Below are 23,324 nucleotides of genomic sequence, written 5' to 3' on the forward strand. Positions count from 1 at the left end.
TGATAAAAAAGCGAGGAGGTATGACGTATGCACGCATGTTTGCCAACACTCAAAAATAATTTGCAAAATATCTGTTTGGGAACGCGCAATGAACCATGGCCTACTCCGATCTTGTTACTCTGCTTGTTCAGCAAATACTAAACGAAAGAGAATAATAATGTGTATGAAGTGAACGCGAATAATTATTTCACTAGCTGACGACCACTGATGTAGAACAACAGCCACACATGTCCACAGCAGCAAAGAGAGTAGATGATATTACGCACACATGTAAACTGCGACAGATAAGACACATATGCATAGAAGGCATCAGAGAATATGACATGCAGAGGCATGAAAGATGTGAATAAGCAACTATTCGAGAAGGCTGTTAGCAAAAAGACTAGGCCCTGGGAGAAATAATCGAACGAGGCAATTGAGAGAATAGTCAGTCAGTTTGATTTTACCAAGCTTTAAGTGAAGTACGCGAATTCATTACATTGTGAAGATCTAATGCCATAGTAGTGCTGTTAATAAAGAGCATTTCATAAACAGAACATTTGTGTGTAATTATTCGACAGTTCAGTGATTCGACCGATAGCAGAAGGCGCAGAATATTCGGGAATTCTTAGGATTGGCAACAATATAATAAAATGCCGATGACCAGAGTCATGGGCTCAATTCCCGGGCAAAGTAACATCAAAAATTTAGAAAATTTTTCAATTAGAAAAAAGTTTTATTGGGATCGCCGCTAGAAAAGATTTGGCAAACACCCCGAGTGTACTTCTGTCATGAAAAGCTTCTCAGTGAAAGCTCATCTGCCTGGCAGATGCCGTTTGTAGTCGGCATAAAACATGTAGGTGGACACCTATTTGTAGGAAAAATTAAAAGGATCACGGCGCGAATTGAAAGAGAAAACCGGCCTAAAATCTCTTCGGGGGTTATCGCGCCTTACATTTTTTTTGTATGAATCATGCCAATTATGAGTAGGTTAAATTTTTAACGCTTTATATAGAATCCTTGTCCAAGACATTAACTTTTGAAGTGCCTTTTTGCTACACTGTGTTTGTGGAACCTAGGGCGAAAGTTAAGATGTTGTTATCAACGCACCACTACGATAATTCTAGCAAAGCATCGATTTACAAGCTTTTAAAACAACGCAGGTTTCACACGCCTGCTTCGCGATACATCAAAAATATATCCAATTGAATTTGCAGTCAATTATTGGACCGAGATATTTGGTATGCGGTGATACGATTCATTCTGAAAGCATGTGATTTGTAGTTTCTCATAAGGAGAGAGTTGGAACTGAAATAACAGCGCTTAGTCGAAGACAAAACCATGAATCACTTACATAAGTATGTAGAACCGGCTCTCGAGTCATTTTTTTTTGCCTACATAGAAAAGTGTTATAACTCATCGAAACACTTAAGCCCTTGTTCCGTCATGTTAACAACATTCTCAATACCGATACTAAAAATGACCAGCAAAATAGGCCAGAACAACCTTAATAAATACTATTAAAATTTCCGGTAGCATCATTTCCCGGTAATATTAAAACCAGTTTAGCTTAAATAGGGGTATTACTAAATTTATAAAAAAAACTATATTTCATAAGAATGCAAACAACGATTTGGAAATCTATTAATATGGATCTAAGCCTTGGAATCATTTCAAGCTGTTGCATTGTATAATTAACAATAATCCGCCCACTGTGAAAGTATTAAAAACCATATTTGCCAATAATATGCTATAATGAATTTAAGTTCCGTTTCGCTTCCACTATTTTTTGCGCATTTTTATATTGCGTACTCTTTTCACAATTATCTCTCCACTATAATAATTAATTAAAAAATTTAACTTAGTTATTTGCTTACTCTTTATCTCATGTTATGTCATTGGTTTTTGTGTCCATTAAATCCGCATTGTTTTGTTCTACAGCATCTATGTCGATATTGCTTTGAACGGTAGGAGTAATAGCAATAGGAGCAGCAGTCGCAGCAGCTGCAACATCATCTTGCAGTTCACGCTCAATATTTGCATTATTATTATTTTCTGCGATTTCGTTTATATTACTATCATCAAGCAAGTATGGATTATTCATCATTGTGCTTTGACTGGGTCGTAGACCAACGGTGCTGGGATTAGCGCTGTCAATATTATTACCACTATTTGAGTTTTTATCCGCATCGCGACTATTGAATGGCAACAATATACTAATATCACCAACACTGCTAATGCTAGCTATTTGGAGGTCTGTGTGGTGTTGTTGTAGCTGCTGCTGTTGTTGTTGTAGCAGTAGCGCCTCTACCACACTCTCATTCATAAGATTTTCCGTTTCTTCGACATTTTGCGTCATCTCTTGTTGAGTATGTTCTACAAACTGACTTGTGATGCTGTTATCGATTGTTAGCTGTTGCTGCTGTTGAGTAGCTTGAGCTTCGACAACTTCATGATTTAACAGATTTTGTGCCTCTTCAACCATATCCTCAGACATGGCCTCAATAGCACCACCTACAACATTGAGAATTGATATGCCAATAGCAACATTTTCATTTGATTGTGTTATGTGTGATGTATCAGTTGTTATCGTTGGCGTTACAGCGGTTGTTGTTGCAGTCATTGGGATCACACCATCGCCGTGTTCAGTAAATGGTTGTGCCTCAAGTAAAGCATCTTTATCAACATTCATCTGCATGCACATTGTCTGTGTTGCTGGTGTAGTATCCATTGATATATCTGTAATATTTTTTAATGTTACGGCACCATCTGCCAGTAAGTCAGTGGGTTCGTTCATTGTTACGCCTATATTTACAGCGTCCCTGCCAATTTCCATCGCCTCTTCCGCCAACAATGCTGTTGTCAAGTTATCAGGCGATAAAGTTGTGCTCATTTGTTGTGGCTGCAGTTGCAGGTTTGACAAATCGTCAAATGAAGCTGAACAACCTGCTAAAACACTGGATATTTTCAATGTTGGCACCATCATAGGAGTATCAGGATGATCGGTAACAGGACGATCGATATACTGTGATTGCACCATATTATCATCTGTGTCCATTATTTCTGGTAATTGATCAGTCATAACATTATCTGCCTGGCTGTAAATACTGCTTATGATAAATGGTAGTGGAGGTGGCTGTGTTGGGAGTGGAGCTGAATCTGGTTCGCTTATTTTTAAAATGTCCGCTATTAAAACTGTACTGGTTGTAGGTTGTTCATTCTTCAAAGCGCTAGCATTATTTTCTTGTATGCTGAGCTGCAATAAAGTAGTATTTTCTGCAGTATTTGAATCAATATTATCAGCAGTATTTTCTACGTTATTATTTGCCATTTCTTCTCCAATATTTTTACCAGTATTTACTACAATATTTTCAGCAATATTTTCTTTAATTGTACCACTTACGTTAACGTTATTTGCAGTTAGTTGATATTGCGCTTGTAGAGATTCAACTGCAACAGATGTGCGTTCTTCTTCTGGTAGTGCTGCAACTGCATTAGTTGTGCTTGGATTTTCACAGTTTGTAAAATCCGTTCGACATTCCAATTCTTTGTCTTCAATCGACATATTCTTCTTTTCCTGCATATCATAATCGACGTTGGTATTTTCCGACGCATTGGTTTCTTCTGTTAATAAAAGCGGCGGCATTTCAAGTTCACGATATTCACGTTTCTCATCTTCTGCTATTTTAACACCATCCCAATATTCGTCATCGTCATCTTCATCGTCTTCGTAATCATCAACATCCGTTTCTTCATTATCGATACTACTCATATCCTCGTAATTTTCAGAATATTGAGATTCTTCGCCATTCGCACGTTTCATGCCATTGGGTATAGCATTTGCCACTATGTGTGTATTTGTTATTTCAACATCCGAAACATCAAGATCTTTTTCTTGTTTGATTTGTATATTTGCAAAATCGATGTTCTTTAAATATTCCTGTTCGGCGATCTCATTTGGAGACAAATCTTCATCTGTATTCAAAGTTTGTTCTGATACGGATGGATTTATTGCTGCTTCGTAGGCATTAAATACAGCCTCATAGCCACGATCGACTGGTTCTGGTTTTATTTGAATTTGGCTTAAGTTAAATTGGGTTTCACAAACCCTTATTCTATCTGCATTTGTTTTGTTGACACCTGCAGTTGATTTAAATGCTTTTGCAGCTCGTTTTTGTGTTGTAGGTGATGTTTTATGTTCCAAAGCCTTATGCGTAACAACTTTAGTTGTACTTTTTGTAATCTTTTTCTGTGCGTTTACACCAATACTACTAACGGTTGCATTCAGCTCCTGTTGTGGTGTCGCCTGCGGCGGAATTATATTTGCGGTTTCTTCCTCAGCTACTTCTTTTTCATAATCCATCTGTACACCAGAGCTAATGTTAGTTATTTGGAATAAACGATCGAGTTCGGCTTTATTCGGTTTGATATCTTCCAACTCTATCTCGTCGTTAGTCAAGTCTGGTGTGGCAGCAGCATCCCTTGTTTCCATATCATCTTGTTCTTCATCAGCATCAGTTTCCGTAATATTTGTATCAAATTCAACACCACTTGATACAGCAGAAATTTGAAATTGTGGTAGTATTGGTTGAAACTGTGGTATTGGTATAGTTGTCATTACAGTTGGTTCCAGTTGCAACGACGGTTCACTGCTTCCTCCTCTGTGACTTTCAGTAGCATCATCATTTTCATCGAGTTTCTCTTGCTTGATCGCCACCACGATATTTGAATTTGGCAGTGTGTCTTCAGCTACCTCCATTTCTTCGTCTTGAACGGCAGTACTCTCATGTTGCTGTTCATCTCCATCCTGAAAATATATGAAAAACAAGTATGGAAGAATAAGTTCGGTATGCTAAAGGTGTAGATAGAGAAGTCCTTATAGGTATAGTAGAGCTAGAAGCAAAGGTAAAGATAAACTTAGAAGTATAAGTAAGAGTAAATACAAACGTACAGCAATAGCTACAAGTAGTACAAATATGTAGTATGAGTACAAATCCTTTACAGACAGCCGCTTTGCTGCTCTCCCTATCCCGACTGATGCTCGCCAAGGGGATCGTGCTTTCCGCAAGGTCATTGAATCCGCCTCGGCTCGTTTTATTCCCGAAATTTGGCCTCATTTTCCGGCGGAGGCCGCAAATTTAGCGAGAGAACGTGACTTTATAAGACAGCTCGCTCCCTCCGACCCCCAAATAAGGGTTATAAACCAACGCATTAGACTGTTTGTGGATGAACACAGGCGGGCGAAATGGGAGGAGCATCTAAGTGGTTGTAACCTCTCTGCCGGTGTGGGTAAGCTTTGGTCCAGCGTAAAGTCCCTGTCGAATCCGTCTAAGCACAATGACAAAATTTCCATCGCCTTTGGCGAAAAAGTGCTGTCGGATGCGAAAAAAAGCGCGAGCGCTTTTTGCCGACAATATATAATGCATTCCACGGTTAACAAAGTTAGATGGCGGGTCAACAGACGCGCACATAAACATAAATTCAGCGCGTCCCTTATTACCATCACCGCCAAAGAGGTTGAGGAAGCCATCGGTCATGCTAAACCATCTAAAGCAGTGGGCCCAGACGGCATAGCCATGCCGATGCTTAAAATCCTAGATAAAGAAGGTTTCAAATATTTAGCAAATGTCTTCAAGCTGTCTCTACCTTTGTCATTCCCGAAAAATGGAAAATGGCCAAGGTGGCCCCGCTACTAAAGCCTGGGAAACCAGCTAACATAGGAGAGTCATATCGCCCGATATCTCTCCTATCGCCAGTAGCCAAGACACTTGAAGCCATTTTGCTCCCCTATTTCAAAGCAAATTTTCAACTAGCCTGTCATCAGCATGGCTTTAGAAAACTTCATAGCACAACCACCGCGCTAAAGGCCATTAGCACCCAGATAAATTGCGGTTTAAATCAAAACCCCACCATAGAAATTGTGATAATTGTGATGTTGTCCAAGCCATACTTTCTGTGAAGTCTAACGCAATGGGGCTTGATGGTATATGTTCAAAGTTTTTAAAAGTCATTCTTCCCAAAATCCTTGCCCACATTACTTACTTGGTCAACTCAATTTTGACGACCGGTGTCTTCCCAATATACTGGAAAGCTGCAAAAGTTATTCCAATCCGTAAACAAAATAATGAGTATCGACCAATAGCCATACTCCCTTTCCTCTCTAAGGTCGTTGAACGTATTCTACATGGGCAAATCGTATCATATGTACATGAATACAAGCTCCTGTCAGACAGTCAGTCCGGTTTCAGGTCAAAGCGGAGCTGTACAACGGCACTATTATCTGTGACAGAAGAAATTCGTGAGCGAGTGGATGAAAGTTACATTGCCTCTTAACACTTCTTGACCACTCCAAAGCTTTCGATTCTGTAGACCACACTCTGCTCTGTAGGAAGCTGGAAAACCTATTTAACTTCTCTGGTCATGCAGTTGCCCTTATAAGATCATATCTTGGCGATAGGACTCAAGCAGTATGTATAGATGGTGAAAAGCCTGACTTCCTTTATGTCTTAAGGGGCGTCCCTCAAGGCTCTATCCGGGGTCCTCTGTTATTTGTTCTGTACATCAATGACTTACCCGATGTCCTTAAGTATTGTAATGTTCATATCTACGCTGATGATGTGCAGTTGTTTACGTGTTGTCCTTGTGATCAAACTAGCTTGTGCATAAGTAACTTAAACCACGATTTGAATCAAATATTTTCATGGGCTACTATGAATGGCTTATGTATAAACCCAAATAAGTCAAAATGTATTGTTATTCATAGAAGGTCTTTTCCCACTAATGATTTAGAGAATGAAGTGTTCGACAATTCCGTTATAGAATACGTAGATACGGCGAAAAACTTAGGTGTAAATTTTAACAAAACATTGACATGGAAAGACCATATTTTTAGAACGGTTGGGAAAGTGTATGGAATGCTTCGTACACTATGGTTAACACAGTATTTCACGCCTTTGCACGTAAGACTACTTCTGGCTAAAGCGTACTTAATACCTACGCTACTCCATGGCTGTGTGATTTACTCAAACTGTGACTATCTGTGCAAGAACAAACTAAATGTTGTTTACAACAACATTGCTAGATATGTTTATGGGTTGAAAAGATTTGACCACGTATCTCAACATGCTGAAAGGTTGCTAAACATTTCTTTCGAAAATCTTTTAAAAGTCAAAACACTGTCCTTCTTCCATAAATTGATACACACGAAGGAACCTGACTATCTATATCGTAAGCTTATTTTTCTGCAATCATCAAGATCGGTGCTTCTTCTTAAGCACATCAGATACCGCTCGCTAACCTCGGAGCGCCAATTCTTTGTTACTGCAATACGTCTTTGGAACTCGCTACCTACAAGTCTTCGACTCTTAAGTAATGCTCTGCACTTCAGAAAAGAGCTAACATCATTTTTTAACGACTCTTAAACTGGATCTCAAATTGTTGATGTTAAAATGTTCATTTTTAAGTCCTTTTCCTTTCTCTGTGTCTTCTTTCTTTATTTGTTAAATACTATTCAATCTATAACCAGCCAAAGGTTATCATCACTACTGCTGTCTTTTAATATTTATTAACTACTTTTCTTTAGTTTTAAGATTTACATTTACATACATAAATATTTCACTATTGTCCGTTATATTTAATTTAATTTGATTAATCTAATTAATTATTATTATAAATGTTCAATTTTTATAGCTCATGCTATTCATGACTAGCACTGTTAAATAATTTGTCAAAATTGTTGTGCTAGGAACAAATTTTCAAACAAATACATACATACATACAGTACTCGTTGCGCTAGACCTATCAAAAGCTTTTGATACGGTCAACCATGGCACGTTACTGCAAGACCTGCAAGGGTCTACCCCCCTTTCCCCATTCTTAAAAGGTGGACCGCAAATTATCTGGGTGGTCGGCAGGCATCGGTGCAATTTAGAAAGGAAACATCAAAACCAAGACGAATTAAACAAGGGATGCAAAAGGGTTGTGTCCTATCCCCACTTTTGTTTAACTTCTACATATCAAAGCCACCTTCGCCACTAGAAGGAGTTACTATCGCTTCCTACGCCGATGACTGCACAATAATGGCCACAGGCCCAGGCCCACAGATCAATGAGCTTTGTAACAAAATAAACGGCTACCTCCTTGCTCTCTCCAATTTTTTCGCCTCGCGAAACCTGACATTATCATCGACTAAATCACCGGCGACCTTATTTACAACATGGACGTCCCAAATGTCGACCATTTTGAATACCCCAGCGGGTTACGGGGTCAGAATATTCCCGCGGTAGGTATGCCTGTCGTAAGAGGCGACTAAAATACCAGATTCAAGGGGCTGTGTAGCGCAACCCTTCAGGTTGCCAGCGCAATATATAGCTTCTCCAAACCCAATTGTCAACCTCACCTATCCGCGGCGAATCCTGTTTCACTAACAGACGAGGCTCTGGCGACCCCAAGCTCCTCATGGAAGTTGGGGGGTGGGGAGGGAGGGATGGCCTGAAGGTTTAACGTGGCCTCATAAATCGTTCCCGAGATGGTCGGGCTAGCACCTTAATGGTGCTGTGATACCGGAGCGTACCGGATCTGTATCCGGCAAAGGACCATTACATCGATAACACTCTCCAAAGCCTTCGGGGAGCAACCTTATCGCTACAACAACAACAACAACAACAACCATTTTGAACGTCCACGTCAATGGCACTACGCTACCGACTGTCTTACACCCACACCAAAATCTTGGATATGACGTTTGATCAGGATCTACATTTTGGTGAGCATGCAGCGGCAATTGTACCGAAAATCCAGATCCGCAATAAAATCCTCAAATCTCTTGATGGCAGTACTTGGTGTAAAGATAAAGAAACGCTTATTACCACTTACAAAAGCAATTGGCCAGCCGATATGGTCGCCCAGCCTAAAGACTACTCACTGGAAGAAGCTACAGGACTGCCAAAATACTGCCCTCAGAACCGCCACGGGTTGTCTTCTTATGTCCCCAGAATACCATCTATGTACACAATGAGGCGAGAACACTCCCCATTAGGGAGAGAAATGAAATGTTAACCAAACAGTTCCTGTTGAATACCCAGAAACCTGGGCATCCCAACAGACATCTGATTGAAGAGCCAACACCGCCCAGGGGCTTAAGGAGTCATCTCCGTAAGCATTATGAAGAAATATGGCACCTGAGAACACAGCCGTATGAAGCCAAAAAACACAAGCATGTCCTTAGTGAACTCCACAAACAGGCGTCGGACCTCTATGCTAGGAATTGCCCGGTGAATCCTATACTCAAAGAACAATACCCAAAACTTGCAGAAGAGAAACGCACACTCCCTAGAGAAACGCGAGTCATTCAGCTCAACTTCGATCTGGATACTGTAACAGGTAAAACTCTTACCTATCCAGAATCAACCCCGACATACCAAACATATGTCCTGCTTGTAACGTGTCCCCACATGACACCAACCATTTATTTAATTGTAATGTGGAACCAACGCCTCTAACATCCCTCTCATTATGGTCCACCCCTGTTGAAACATCAAGTTTCCTTGGACTCCCGTTAGAGGATATTGATGACAATTTGTGATCGGGCGCACCTATTGGATGGGGTGAAGCACTGCTACGACAACAACAACAACTTCGTTCTGTATACTGTAACAGGTTAAGTTCTTACCTATCCAGAATCAACCCCGACATACAAAATGTATGCCCCGCTTGCAGTGTGTCCCTACATGACACCAACCATCCCTTTAATTGTAATGTGGGCTCCCGTTAGAGGATATTGATGACAATTTGTGATCGGTCGCACATATTGGATGGGGTGAAGCACTGCTACGACAACAACAACTTCGTTCTTCGTTCTGGATACTGTAACAGGTTTAACTCTTAGCTATCCAGAATCCACCCCGACATACAAAATGTATGCCCCGCTGGCAATGTGTCCCCACATGACACCAACCATCTCCTTAATTGTAATGTGGAACCAACGCCTCTAACAGCCCTTTCATTATGGTCCACCCCTGTTGAAACAGCAAGTTTCCTTGGACTCCCGTTAGAGAATATTGATGACAATTTGTGATCGGTCGCAACTATTAGGTGGGGCGAAGCACTGCTACAACAACAACAACAACAGCTACAAGTAGAGGTAGTGGTAGCTGCAAAGGTAGGACCAGATGTAGATTTGGAGATAGGGGTGTATGTAGAAGGGTAGGGGGTGGTAAAGATCAAGTTAGAGGTATAAGCAGAGTTAGATATAAAAGTAAAAGGAAATGGAGATAGAGGTTGATGTAGGTAAAGACGTTAAAGATAATAGATTATTTATGCTTGAAAAACTTTTCGAAAGTTTGTTAAAAATCCTCCTTGTATGAGGAATATAAAAGATAGGAAGATAAAGATTGTGAGACTGAGTAAACGTTTGGTACAGAGTTGTCGTCTAGTGGGTAATTTCCCAAATGCAAGGAATTTCGAGTGTTTGCGGATAATTTTTTGGGGAACACTATATTGTTTAACATTGGCATGTCATCGGCTGTGACGTCCTGCCACACATTACAATATAAATACGTAGAGAAATGCCACACCCTTGTTGTTGTTGTTGTAGCGATAAAGATACTTCCCGAAGGGTTTGGGAATGTTATCGATTTGATGGTCCTTTATCGAATATAGATCCGGTACGTTCCGGTAGCAAGCATCATTAAGGTACTAGCCCGACCATCTCGGGAACGATTTAATATGACCACATTGAACCTTCTAGGCCATCTCGCCCCTCTTGAGGAAGTTGGGGTCGCCTGAGCCTCGCCTGTTAAATATGTGTATGATACAATCATATTTCTAACAGCATTCGCCTCGCGTAGGTTAGGTTGACAGACAATGTTAGGGAAGCTCTGAATTGCGCTTATCAACCCCTTGAATCAGACACTTGTCCTTATAGCAAGGGCGTCTTGTCACACACTGCAGACTTTCGCAAATGAGACCATTTTCTGAGAGGTATACCTTCATTTGATTCAGCATTGGAATTTCAAAAACCTTTAATAATGATGTCAAGTTGATTGGCCTTAAGTCACACGGTTGAACGTCATTACCTTTTTGGTAACAGTTATTATGTTGGACACATTTCAAATGCCACGTCTTAATATGCGTCAATGGTGCGATGATGTAGGGAAAAATTTGCTTAATCAATATGAATCTAACTTTGCCTCATTTACCTCTTTTGACTTAGTTGAGAGTACGTAGAGTATTACTTTCGATTCAGTAACAGTATTTAAGTTAAATTTACGACCAAGATTATGTACGAGGTCATAATCTGGCATGAAAGTTATACTGTCCTCAGGTATCTTTACTGCAAAATACTCGTTCATGATGTCAGCGCCAACCATACAATATGCCTTCAAATCATTTTCAACCCCTAAACTTCTTAGCTTATTCCACAGCACTTTTGGTGGCAGATTTAAATGAAGGTTGCCGTGGAAGTATCATATCTCAGATCTATGCGTTTCTTGAGGAGCGCTGTTCACATAAGTTTAAATAGCGCTAAATTTTCTTTACATCTGTCGTTCTTACAGAAAGATTAAATCGTTTCGAATATTTATTACCTTAAGAACATCTTTGGTAATCCAAAGTTTTTTATTTTTATACTCAGTTGAGCAGAGCTCACAGAGTATATTAAGTTTGATTGGATAACGGTTGGTTGTACATATATAAAGGAATCGAGATAGATATAGACTTCCATATATCAAAATAATCAGGATCGAAAAAAAATTTGATTGAGCCATGTCCGTCCGTCCGTCCGTCCGTCCGTCCGTCCGTTAACACGATAACTTGAGTAAATTTTGAGGTATCTTGATGAAATTTGGCATGTAGGTTCCTGAGCACTCATCTCAGATCGCTATTTAAAATGAACGATATCGGACTATAACCACGCCCACTTTTTCGATATCGAAAATTTCGAAAAACCGAAAAAATGCGATAATTCATTGCCAAAGGCGGCTAAAGCGATGAAACTTGGTAGATGGGTTGACGTTATGACGCAGAATAGAAAACTAGTAAGATTTTGGACAATGGGCGTGGCACCGCCCACTTTTACAAGAAGGTAATTTAAAAGTTTTGCAAGCTGTAATTTGGCAGTCGTTGAAGATATCATGATGAAATTTGGCAGGAACGTTACTACTATTACTAGATATGTGCTAAATAAAAATTAGCAAAATTGGATGAAGAACACGCCCACTTTTTAAAAAAATTTTTTTTTAAATTCAAATTTTAACAAAAAAGTTAATATCTTTACTGTATATAAGTAAATTAAGTCAAAATTCAACTCCAGTAATAATATGATGCAACAAAATCCAAAAATAAAAGAAAATTTCAAAATGGGCGTGGCTCCGCCCATTTTCATTTAGTTTGTCTAGAATACTTTTAATGCCATAAGTCGAACAAAAATATACCAATCCTTCTCAAATTTGGTAGGAGCATAGATCCAGTGACGGTAACTGTTCTCTGGGAAAATGGGCGAAATCGGTGGAAGCCACGCCCAGTTTTTATACACAGTCCACCGTCTGTCCTTCCGCTCGGCCGTTAACACAATAACTTGAGCAAAAATCGATATATCTTTACTAAACTTAGCCCACGTACTTACCTGAACTCACTTTATCTTGGTATAAAAAATGGCCGAAATCCGACCATAACCACGCCCACTTTATCGATATCGAAAATTACGAAAAATGAAAAAAATGCCATAATTCTATACCAACTACGAAAAAAGGGATGAAACATGGTAACTGGATTGGTTTATTGACGCAAAATATAACTTTGGAAAAAACTTTGTAAAATGGGTGTGACACCTACCATATTAAGTAGAAGAAAATGAAAAAGTTCTACAAGGCGAAATCAACAGCCCTTAGAATCTTGGCAGGAATACTGTTAGTGGTATTGCATATATAAATAAATTAGCAGTACCCGACAGATGATTTTCTGGATCACCTGGTCCACATTTTGGTCGATATCGCGAGAACGCCTTCACATATACATCTAAGGGCCACTCGCTTTTAAAACCCTCATTAATACTTTTAATTTGATATCCATATCGTACAAACACATTCTAGAATCACCCTGGCCCACCCTAATGGCGATATCTCGAAAAGGCGTCCACCTATAGACCTAATGCCCACTCCCTCTTAAAATGCTCAGTAACACCTTTCGTTTGATACCCATATCGTACAAACATTCTAGAGTCACCCCTGGCCCACCCTAATGGCGATATCTCGAAAAGGCGACCACCTATATACCTAATGTCCACTCCCTCTTAAAATGCTCAGTAACACCTTTCGTTTGATACCCATATCGTACAAACATTCTAGAGTCACCCCTGGCCCACCCTAATGGCGATATCTCGAAAAGGCGTCCACCTATAGACCTAACGCTCACTCCCTCTTAAAATGCTCAGTAACACCTTTCGTTTGATACCCATATCGTACAAACATTCTAGAGTCACCCCTGGCCCACCCTAATGGCGATATCTCGAAAAGGCGTCCACATATAGACCTAGTGCCCACTCCCTCTTAAAATGCTCAGTAACACCTTTCGTTTGATACCCATATCGTACAAACATTCTAGAGTCACCCTTGGTCCACCTTTATGGCGATAACTCGAAAAGGCGTCCACCTATAGAACTAAGGATTACTCGCTTTTAAAATACTCATTACCACCTTTCATTTGATACCCATATCGTACAAACACATTCTAGAGTCACCCTGGCCCACCCTAATGGCGATATCTCGAAAAGGCGTACACCTATAGACCTAATGCCCACTCCCTCTTAAAATGCTCAGTAACACCTTTCATTTGATACCCATATCGTACAAACATTCTAGAGTCACCCTGGCCCACCCTAATGGCGATATCTCGAAAAGGCGTCCACCTATAGACCTAATGCCCACTCCCTCTTAAAATGCTCAGTAACACCTTTCGTTTGATATCCATATCGTACAAACATTCTAGAGTCACCCTTGGTCCACCTTTATGGCGATATCTCGAAAAGGCGTCCACCTATAGAACTAAGGATTACTCCCTTTTAAAATACTCATTACCACCTTTCATTTGATACCCATATCGTACAAAAACATTCTAGAGTCACCCCTGGCCCACCCTAATGGCGATATCTCGAAAAGGCGTCCACCTATAGACCTAATGCCCACTCCCTCTTAAAATGATCAGTAACACCTTTCGTTTGATACCCATATCGTACAAACACATTCTAGAGTCACCCCTGGCCCACCCTAATGACGATACCTCGAAAAGGCGTCCACCTATAGACCTAATGCCCACTTCCTCTTAAAATGCTCAGTAGCACCTTTCGTTTGATACCCATATCGTACAAACATTCTAGAGTCACCCTTGGTCCACCTTTATGGCGATATCTCGAAAAGGCGTCCACCTATAGAACTAAGGATTACTCCCTTTTAAAATACTCATTACCATCTTTCATTTGATACCCATATCATACAAACACATTCTAGAGTCACCCCTGGCCCACCCTAATGGCGACATTTCGAAAAGGCGTGCACCTATAGACCTAATGCCCACTCCCTCTTAAAATGCTCAGTAACACCTTTCATTTGATTCCCATATCGTACAACTAGAGACACCCCTGGTCCACCTTTATGGCGATATCTCGAAACGGCGTCCACTTATGGAACTAAGGATCACTGCTTTTCAAAATACTCATTAACAGCTTTCATTTGATACCCATATCGTACAAACATATTCTAGAGTCACCCCTGGTCCACCTTTATGGCGATATCCCTAAATGGCGTCCATCCATAGAACTATGGCCTACTCTCTCTTAAAATACTCTTTAATACCTTCCATTTGATACACATGTCATACAACCACATTCCAGGGTTACCCTAGGTTCATTTTCCTACATGGTGATTTTCCTTATTTTGTCTCCATAGCTCTCAACTGAGTATGTAATGTTCGGTTACACCCGAACTTAGCCTTCCTTACTTGTTATTTTTGTTATAAAGACAACTCACCGAGTATAAAAGAAATCAGTTTTTATATTTACAGGTATATTTAGGTATATATTGTTGCTGAAGAATGGCACAGTGGACTCAAGGACTGCAAGATAAAGATGAGGAGTTGTCTTAGTTCTTCTTAAAAAAATATTTCCTATGAAAATTATTCCTACCGCTGTAGAAAATTTTTTCCTTTATGGAAAAGCCTAAAATGGAAATTGTGTGTATTGATAACAAGCTTGGCATATGCTCTCTTAATTCTGTTTCGGACTTGGCAACTTGTCGATGGTGTGAACATGACGAAACATTCAAAATCATAATACATTTACTTAACAAAAGACATGAACTTACCGATTTCTCCTTATTTCGAGCAGCATCTTTTCTTTTCTTTTTCTTTTTTTTCTTTTCAGCTCGAGCACTCGGCTCATCTACTATTGATGAATTTAGCATACCATGCTCTTTTTTAATTTTCAATTTTAATACTGGCATCTTTGCAGCCGGCACAGAACTGTCACTATCAACATCAATCACTTCCTGTTTGACATTTATAGCACCATGGGCAAGTGTCTCTTCCACTGGTTCTTGTTTTATAGCTATATCGTTAGTATTGGTACTAGTTGTAGCATCAGCAACCACGTTAGCACTTTTATTATCAGCAGCATCATTACTATCATCATCGCCGTGATGGAAATCATCAGCAGCAGTAAAATTGTGATCATCTGCAGCAGTTTGCTCCTCTTTTTCTTTATTGACAATTTCTTCTGTTGATAATTCAGTTGATGGTGCTGGCGCTGATGATTCAGATTCAGATGGTACATGTGGTGCCGATGCTGGTGCGGTATCAGCATCAGCTCCGACATGCACTTCTGGTTCATGTTTGATGCTTACCAATGCATCTAATGTTGATTTCAGTAAATTATCTACCCTCTTGAGGTCTTTACGAGATACACCTTTTTTACTACCTTTCTTTCCAGGTGTTTTTGGTTCATCGATCTGTACGATGGGACTTTCATTATTAAAATCTTTTATGCCCCGACTGGCAGCCATTATTTCTGGTGTGGAAATGCGCGTAAGCGATACTACGGGTGCCATGTCCAGCGGTATTCCAGAATTACGTGCAAGAGCTTCTGCGGCAGCTGCCTCAACATCATTTTCATTTTTAATGCGAATAGATGATTCTGCAGCTGCTGCAGCGGCTGGTATATGCTTTGAGTAATTTAAATAAACTTTATTGCAGTGTGCTGCGTGACGTTGATATTCTACTTCGTTACGCAATTGACGATTGCACCCAGCACATTTTTTTGTCTTTACTGCACATATATGTGTGTTGTAAAGAAAGTTTGTTAAGAAAGTCTGGTGACATTGGGGACATTCACGATCAAGTACCCAAAGATTTGGTGGTATGTCCACAGTATGATCCCGGAGATGTCTATAAATAGTTAACATTTTAGTAGATCTAATGAATAATTGTTATTTATATATAATGACTTGATATTGTAAAAGCTAATAAAGTGAAAATTTCATCATTTCTATGTTTGGTTGTTACGGACATCATTTGGTTAATTATTGGTAAGCGTTCACAAATAACGGTTGAAAGTATTTGAGGATTTGTTGTCCGACACAAAAAGGGTTAAAAAAAAACACAAGCAGGTCCTCAGTGAACTCCACAAACAGGCGTCGGACCTTTATGCCAGGAATTGCCCGGTGAATCCAATACTCAAAGAACAGTGCCCAAAACTTGAGGAAGAGGAACGCACACTCCGCAGGGAAACGCGAGTCACTCTAGCTCAACTTCGATCTGGATACTGTAACAGGTTAAACTCTTACCTATCCAGAATCAACCCCGACATACAAAATGCATGCCCTGCTTGAAATGTGTCCCTACATGACACCAACCATCTCTTTAATTGTAATGTGGAACCCATGCCTCTAACACCACTTTCATTATGGTCCACCCCTGTTCAAACAGCAAGTTTCCTTGGACTCCCGTTAGAGGATATTGATGACAATTTGTGATCGGTCGCACAACAACACAAAAAGGGAACATCGAACCTTGACCCCCCTTCCGCACGCAACCTCTCAATTTATACGCCATTAATATTTTTAATTGTTCCAAGAAAAACTAAAAGGTAACACATATATATAATCTGATACTATATGTATACAGGGGGTTTCACCGAGAATCGATCCCATAGGACTCAGATGTCTAACCTACAAGTTTAGACTTTTTTCCGGATTCTATTCTCCCTAGCCTGATGTCAAATTGCTAACTACTTCCTGTAGTCCAATTCTTAATATATTACAAATGAATAATATAATACAAATGAGAAACAACCGAATCATCAATGATGTGTCTGCACACTGCCTTCTGGTGTCACATGCTTTTAAATGAGACATGCTCAGTGATAGCAGATGTAGGAAGTGCGGTTTGGAGGGGGTAACGATCCAGCACGTTTTGTTGTAGTTGTTGTATTAACGATAAGACACTCCTCGAAGGTTTTGGCCGATGTTGATGTTAACCGATGTTGATGGTCCTTTGCCGGATATAGATCCGGTACGTTCCGGTAACAAGCGCCATTAAGGTACTAACCCGACAATCTCGTGAATGATTAATATGACCACATTAAATTTTCTAGGCCACCCCTCCCCCCCCCCCCCCCCCCCCCTTGGATTGCATTGCAATTATCAACCACTTGAGCATGTTTTGTGCTCGTGCACTGCGCTTGCCAATCTTAGACTTCAGCTATTATCAGTGATACAGCTATCAGATCGAGAAACAGCAAGTGGCGTAGTTCCAACAAAGTTTATAGTATTTGTCATGAAAACGGAATTATTTTATAAATATGTCCTGGGTTTTTAATAGGCGTTTTCAGGTTTGTCGGTAAAAAAAAATTCGGGGAACACATGGACTCAGTCTATGTGAGGTCCTCACGGATCTGCCAGTTCAACCTAACGTAACTATCAACTACCTGATAAGACTGAAATGATCCCTACTCTACATACAAGTATATACGGTATAAATACCTGGAGTAAGCATAAGAACTTATCAGTGATTGGCCACAATGACCGCACATATAAGGCGTTTTGGTTAATTTATGCCATAGCTGATGACTTTTAATATCGTTAGTTTTTTTTATGATTTCATTGCAAGCTGTGCAAACATAACGTGGAATATGTGGCACATGAGTGGCGGCTACATGTTGCTCCAGTTTTAACTTGCTACCAAAACGCTGAGTGCATATGCTGCACACCTGCCTGAATTTCGTTGCACTGGTTTTCTCTGTGGGAGCCGTAGATGATTTTTCAACTTCAACTTTCAACGCAGGCTCTTCTTTGCTATTTGTGATAGTATAGAAATTGAAATGATATTAAATACAAATTTATTAGGATTCTAGTCGATAAACAAAAAAGGATCCATACATATGTTTCTATGCATACATATACGTAAATACATACTTACATTTCCTCTTTAGGCTTTACAGCTTTATCGACTTGTTTTCCAAGTTTTGCCTTCTTTTTAGTTTCCACCGGAGCAGGCTCACTCAAACGCTGTTTTTTATTGCTGCTCGGCTGTGGAAGTTGTTCGCTCTTTACCTCGGGTGTGGGGTCTTCTTTAGGTATGACCACTTTAGGTACTACAACTCTGGGTATGAGACCTTTGGGTAAGAGACCTTTAGGCACGATACCTTTTGGTACGATACCTTTTGGTATGATACCTTTTGGTACGATACCTTTTGGTACGATACCTTTTTGTACGAGACCTTTGGGAATGACACCTTTGGGTCCGGCAATTTTAGGTGCTACTGGTGCTGGTGTATCATCGGCTTTGCGTTTGCGTCCACGTTTTGGTCCCACTTCCTCTTTTATATCAATTACAGGTTTAACATCAACGATAGGCTTAACATTGGTAGTATTCTTTTTTTGTATTTCACGTTTCAAACCCAGCAACTTTCTGGTCTGTATATCAGTGGCATAACACATTTCACGAAACTCGTAAAAATCATTGATTTTATCCACGCAAAGTGAACAAGCACTCTGCGGCATTTTATCATCTTTGACAACCTACAAAATCAAAAAAGGAAGTATTTAACATAAATAAATAAATTATATTGGCACTTTATGTTACAGTGATCCCAATGCATTGTATAATTTTCTGATGCAGTTTTAATTCGTCATCACAATCCACTGGCTGATTATCTTTAGGACGCTCACTATCTAATATGGTAATCTTTTCTTCTCTATCGATTCCACAAAGACGACATATTTTATACAAGTTCGCCTTTAAAGCTTTGTCTATCTTAAATGCAAACGACATCCTTGCAGGAACCGAAGTTTTATTAAAGAAAATTATCACTCGGGTATCTACATATAGATCAGATTAATGCCCACGAATTTTTTATCCAATACGCTTTTAGAACTTTTTTATTTAAATATCGTTTTTAGAAATGCGGCCTAAAACAGTGCACAGAGTTAAATTCGATAGAATTAAGGCATTTATTACTTTAATTAAATCAATTGAAGAAAACTTGGAAAACACCACCGCACACGAAAAATTATACTACCTCAGCCTGTCAACACTATTGTCAATGACGGTACAGAAGAAGAAGAATCAGACAACAATCGCAAGGTTGAATTGGAAAACTATCGATAGAGCATTCCGGCGATTATCTTCCTATTTCAGGTAAACTACTATCAATAGCCAAGGTCCCTAGGTCATCCCAATTAACGAAAAAGTATCAAAACTACTGGTTCTCAATTTGATTTTCGGTGTTGTTCATCATATCAGACTAAAGGATTGATGGGGAATATTTAGAATAAGGTGCCACGATTTTCCAATTTTTTTTCTTTCGAGGGGTCGCGGGGTCCTAAAAATCACAAAAATTATCATCCGCAACTCTAGGAAACTCTTAGTTTATGAAATCTAAGCTTTCTAATTTCCAAATTGAGTAAAATTTCAATTTAAGTCTTGCACTTAAAATTCGGGTCGCACATGTCGATAGCGGTATCAAAAGACGCGTATTTGCGTCAAGATTCAGAATCCGAAAGCAGAAACTATATTTTTTGTCTCGTTTAAAAGTTATTCGCGGAAAACCCGTCGGTACTATTGTCGCTTTTTCGTTGGTGCAATTAAACAAATGAAGGTGGTGAATAGTGTTGCCAGCTCCGCAACAATTTCTTTTTATCATGGTAGAGCATTATAAGGTGGTGGAACGTCGACATAAATGCAAACAAACATACACTACCAATGTATTTTGGGCTTAAGTGCAAAATACATACATTTGTCAAAAAAAAATAAATACAAATCGGACTTTGTAGAGATTTTTATGCTGATTCCAACGGTGGATTTCTTTTTTGGTGCAAATGAAAGGTTTGGGGGTAATTCCATATCAAAAGGCGAAATTATGAATTTTTCAAATCAAAATATCTCCGAAACTAGTGGATGGATTTCAAATTTTAAAAAATCGAAAAATAACTTATAAAAATACCTTTCATTTGGTGAATATATATCTTTAACTTTTCTATTCTTTATTTACCAAAAATATGAAAAAGCCCTTTTTTGGTGGAAATTTTTAAATTTTAATTTTAATTCTGCGTAGGCCCAAAATACATTGATAGTGTATGTTTGCTTGCATTTGTCGACGTGCCACCACCTTATAATGTTCTACCATGATAAAAAGAAATTGTTGCGGAGCTGGCAGCACTATTCACCACCTTCATATGTTTTCGTTAGTTTAATTGCAACAACGAAAAAAGCGACAATAGTACCAACGGGTTTTCTGCGAATAACTTTTAAACGAGATAAAAAATATAGTTTCTGCTTTCGGATTCTAAATCTTGACGCGCATTTTGATACCGCTATCGACATGTGCGACCCGAATTTTAAGTGCAGTAGGTAGGTAGGTGGAACTGGCCGGTCCATGAGGACCTCACATAGACTGATTGAGTCCGTAGTGTTACCAGAAGTTTGTTTTAACGACCAAACTGAAAAACCCTATCAAAAACCAGGACCTATGTTATAAAATAACTCCGTCCTCTTAGCAAATACTAGAAGCTTCCCAGGACTTAAGCCACTTGCTGCTTCTAGATCTGACAGCTGTATCACTCCTAATAGCTGGAGTCTTAGCCTGGCAAGTGCAGGGCATGAGCACAGAACGTGCTCGATCGTTTCCTCCTCCAACCCGCACTTCCTACATCTGCTATCACTGACCAAGCCTAGTTTAAAGGCATGTGACGCCAGAAGGCAGGTTCCAGTCAGAATACCCGTCATGAGTCTACAGTCCTCTCTTTTTAATAATAGGAGCAACTGTGTTAGTCTAAGGTTGTAAGACCTACACATAATCTTCGACACTTTACAGCCCCGCGCTTGAACCCACGCCTTTCCCGTTTGGTCGATCATGTGCACCTCTCGCCTTCGCTTAATCTCGCCCAATCTAATTGGGACATCTACGGAGCAAGCTTCAAGGGATGCACCCTTTTTAGCTAGTTCATCCGCTTTTTCATTCCCATCTATTCCCATATGCCCTGGGACCCAATATAGATGTATGCTTCTCCCTGTCCCGATTCTCTCCAGAGACTGCTTACACTCTAACACGCATTTAGATGCTGTACTATGCGAGATTATTGCCTTAATTGCTGCTTGACTGTCAATATAAAAGTTAACACGGTTGCAGCTTAAGCTATTCTCTTCCAGGGTTTCTACTGCTTTGGTTACGGCTAATATTTCCGCTTGGAAAACGCTACAGTAATCCGGCAGCCTGTAGGATCTACTTATTTCCGGATCAGCGCAGTATACCGCAGACCCTACTCCTTCCACTACTTTGGAACCATCGGTGTACACCTGTATCGCCTCGTCCGCCATTTGCGCACCCTTGCGCCAACCGTCCACCTCTATTGTGGCCTTAAGATCTCCCTCGAAGCGCAGATAGGGAATCATGTAGTCTGTTCGTCTTGTGATTGATGACGCTATACTACTAGGCCTTACGGTCGGCGCTCAAGCTGCCCCGAAGCACCGAGCCTGGTTGCGGTCGTTAACGCTTTGTTCTTTGCTACCAGGTCTACAGGTGGGATGTGCAAAATGGCATACAGTGCAGCCGTCGGGGTTGTTTTCAGGGCTCCCGTAATGCTAAGCATCGATAGTCTGCATACCCCCTCTAATTTTTTGAGGTATGTGGTTTTTTGTGTGGCTTTCCCCCAAACAAGAACTCCATAGTATATAATAGGGCTTACAATCGCTGTAAAAACCCAATGAGAAAGAGAGGGCGATAGGCCCCACGTACACCCCAGCATTCTTTTACATGTGTAGAGTGCCGTTGAGGCCTTCCTGACCCTCTCCCCCACGTTGAGCTTCCATGACAGCTTACTATCTAGGATGATTCCTAAATATTTTGTACAAGGTTTCTCCTGTAAGGTCACCCCTCCTAACTTAGGCCTGGTCGAATTTGGAACCTTGTACCTCTTTGTAAACAGACCATATCCGTCTTCTCCGCATTGACTTTCAACCCGACATTAGATGCCAAGGTATGAATATCGCGAAGCGCCCGATCCATCAAAGAACTAGTCGTTGGAAGGCACTTTCCACTTATGACAATTGCAACGTCATCTGCGTAAGCCGTAAGTTTTACGGGTCCCTCATCGAATTGCCTGAGCAGTTGGTTGATGACCAGCGTCCACAGCAGAGGTGATAGCACCCCTCCCTGCGGCGTGCCCATGTCCACTGATTTCGTTGCCTCGTAATATCCCCATTGTGATGTAATCTTTCTGCAATTTAACATGCAGCCGATCCATCTGATTAAGGCAGGATGTACTTTAATGTAATTAAGACCATCCATAATCGCCCATTTTGCAACATTACTGAAAGCCTCGGCAATGTCCAAGAAGAAATTTTACTAAATTTGGAAATCAAAAAGCTTATATTTCATAAACTAAGAGTTTCCTAGAGCTGCGGATTCCATTTTGGTGATTTTTAGGACCCCCTCTACCCCTACAAATCAACAAAAGAAGAATCGTGGCACCTTATATAAAATCCAACCAGGCTTGATTTCCTCGAAAGCGGTGCGGCCATATAGCGCAGTCGTTATATAACGGTAGAGTGTTGTCAAAAATGTCGCAACGTCAAAGTAATTATATGGAAAGTAAGACGGCGAAGATCACCGTAACGTAACAAAGCGATGGGGCAATAAATATAACGGCCGTAATGACGGTGCAAACTTGTTCATCAACGTTATTTCTCACCGCTACACTCAAAGCGGTGAGCATATTGTCAAAAATTTGAAATTATTTATAAAAAATAAACATCATTTTGGAAGCTACATTTTATTGAATATGTTTTTTCGCTCATACGCA

The 23,324-nt window shown here is 40.1% G+C and overlaps 1 protein-coding gene across 3 annotated transcripts in view; it reads right to left on the minus strand.

The window, feature by feature from the left end:
- The window catches only part of LOC137238306 (uncharacterized), a 30,247-nt gene extending 10,705 nt beyond the window's left edge, over positions 1 to 19,542 (minus strand). For all 3 annotated transcript variants that reach the window (XM_067763145.1, XM_067763143.1, XM_067763144.1), the window contains exons 1-5: positions 19,108 to 19,542; positions 18,442 to 19,043; positions 18,006 to 18,317; positions 15,333 to 16,410; positions 1,857 to 4,786 (exon numbers count right to left, since the gene is read on the minus strand). In XM_067763145.1, coding sequence (XP_067619246.1) covers positions 1,865 to 4,786; positions 15,333 to 16,410; positions 18,006 to 18,317; positions 18,442 to 19,043; positions 19,108 to 19,296 — 5,103 coding nt within the window. In that variant the 5' untranslated portion in view covers positions 19,297 to 19,542 and the 3' untranslated portion in view covers positions 1,857 to 1,864. The remainder of the gene's footprint in view (positions 1 to 1,856; positions 4,787 to 15,332; positions 16,411 to 18,005; positions 18,318 to 18,441; positions 19,044 to 19,107) is intronic.
- Positions 19,543 to 23,324: the final 3,782 nt, after the last annotated feature.

The sequence above is a fragment of the Eurosta solidaginis genome, chromosome 1 (genome assembly GCF_040869045.1).
Source record: "Eurosta solidaginis isolate ZX-2024a chromosome 1, ASM4086904v1, whole genome shotgun sequence".
NCBI lineage: Eukaryota > Metazoa > Arthropoda > Insecta > Diptera > Tephritidae > Eurosta > Eurosta solidaginis.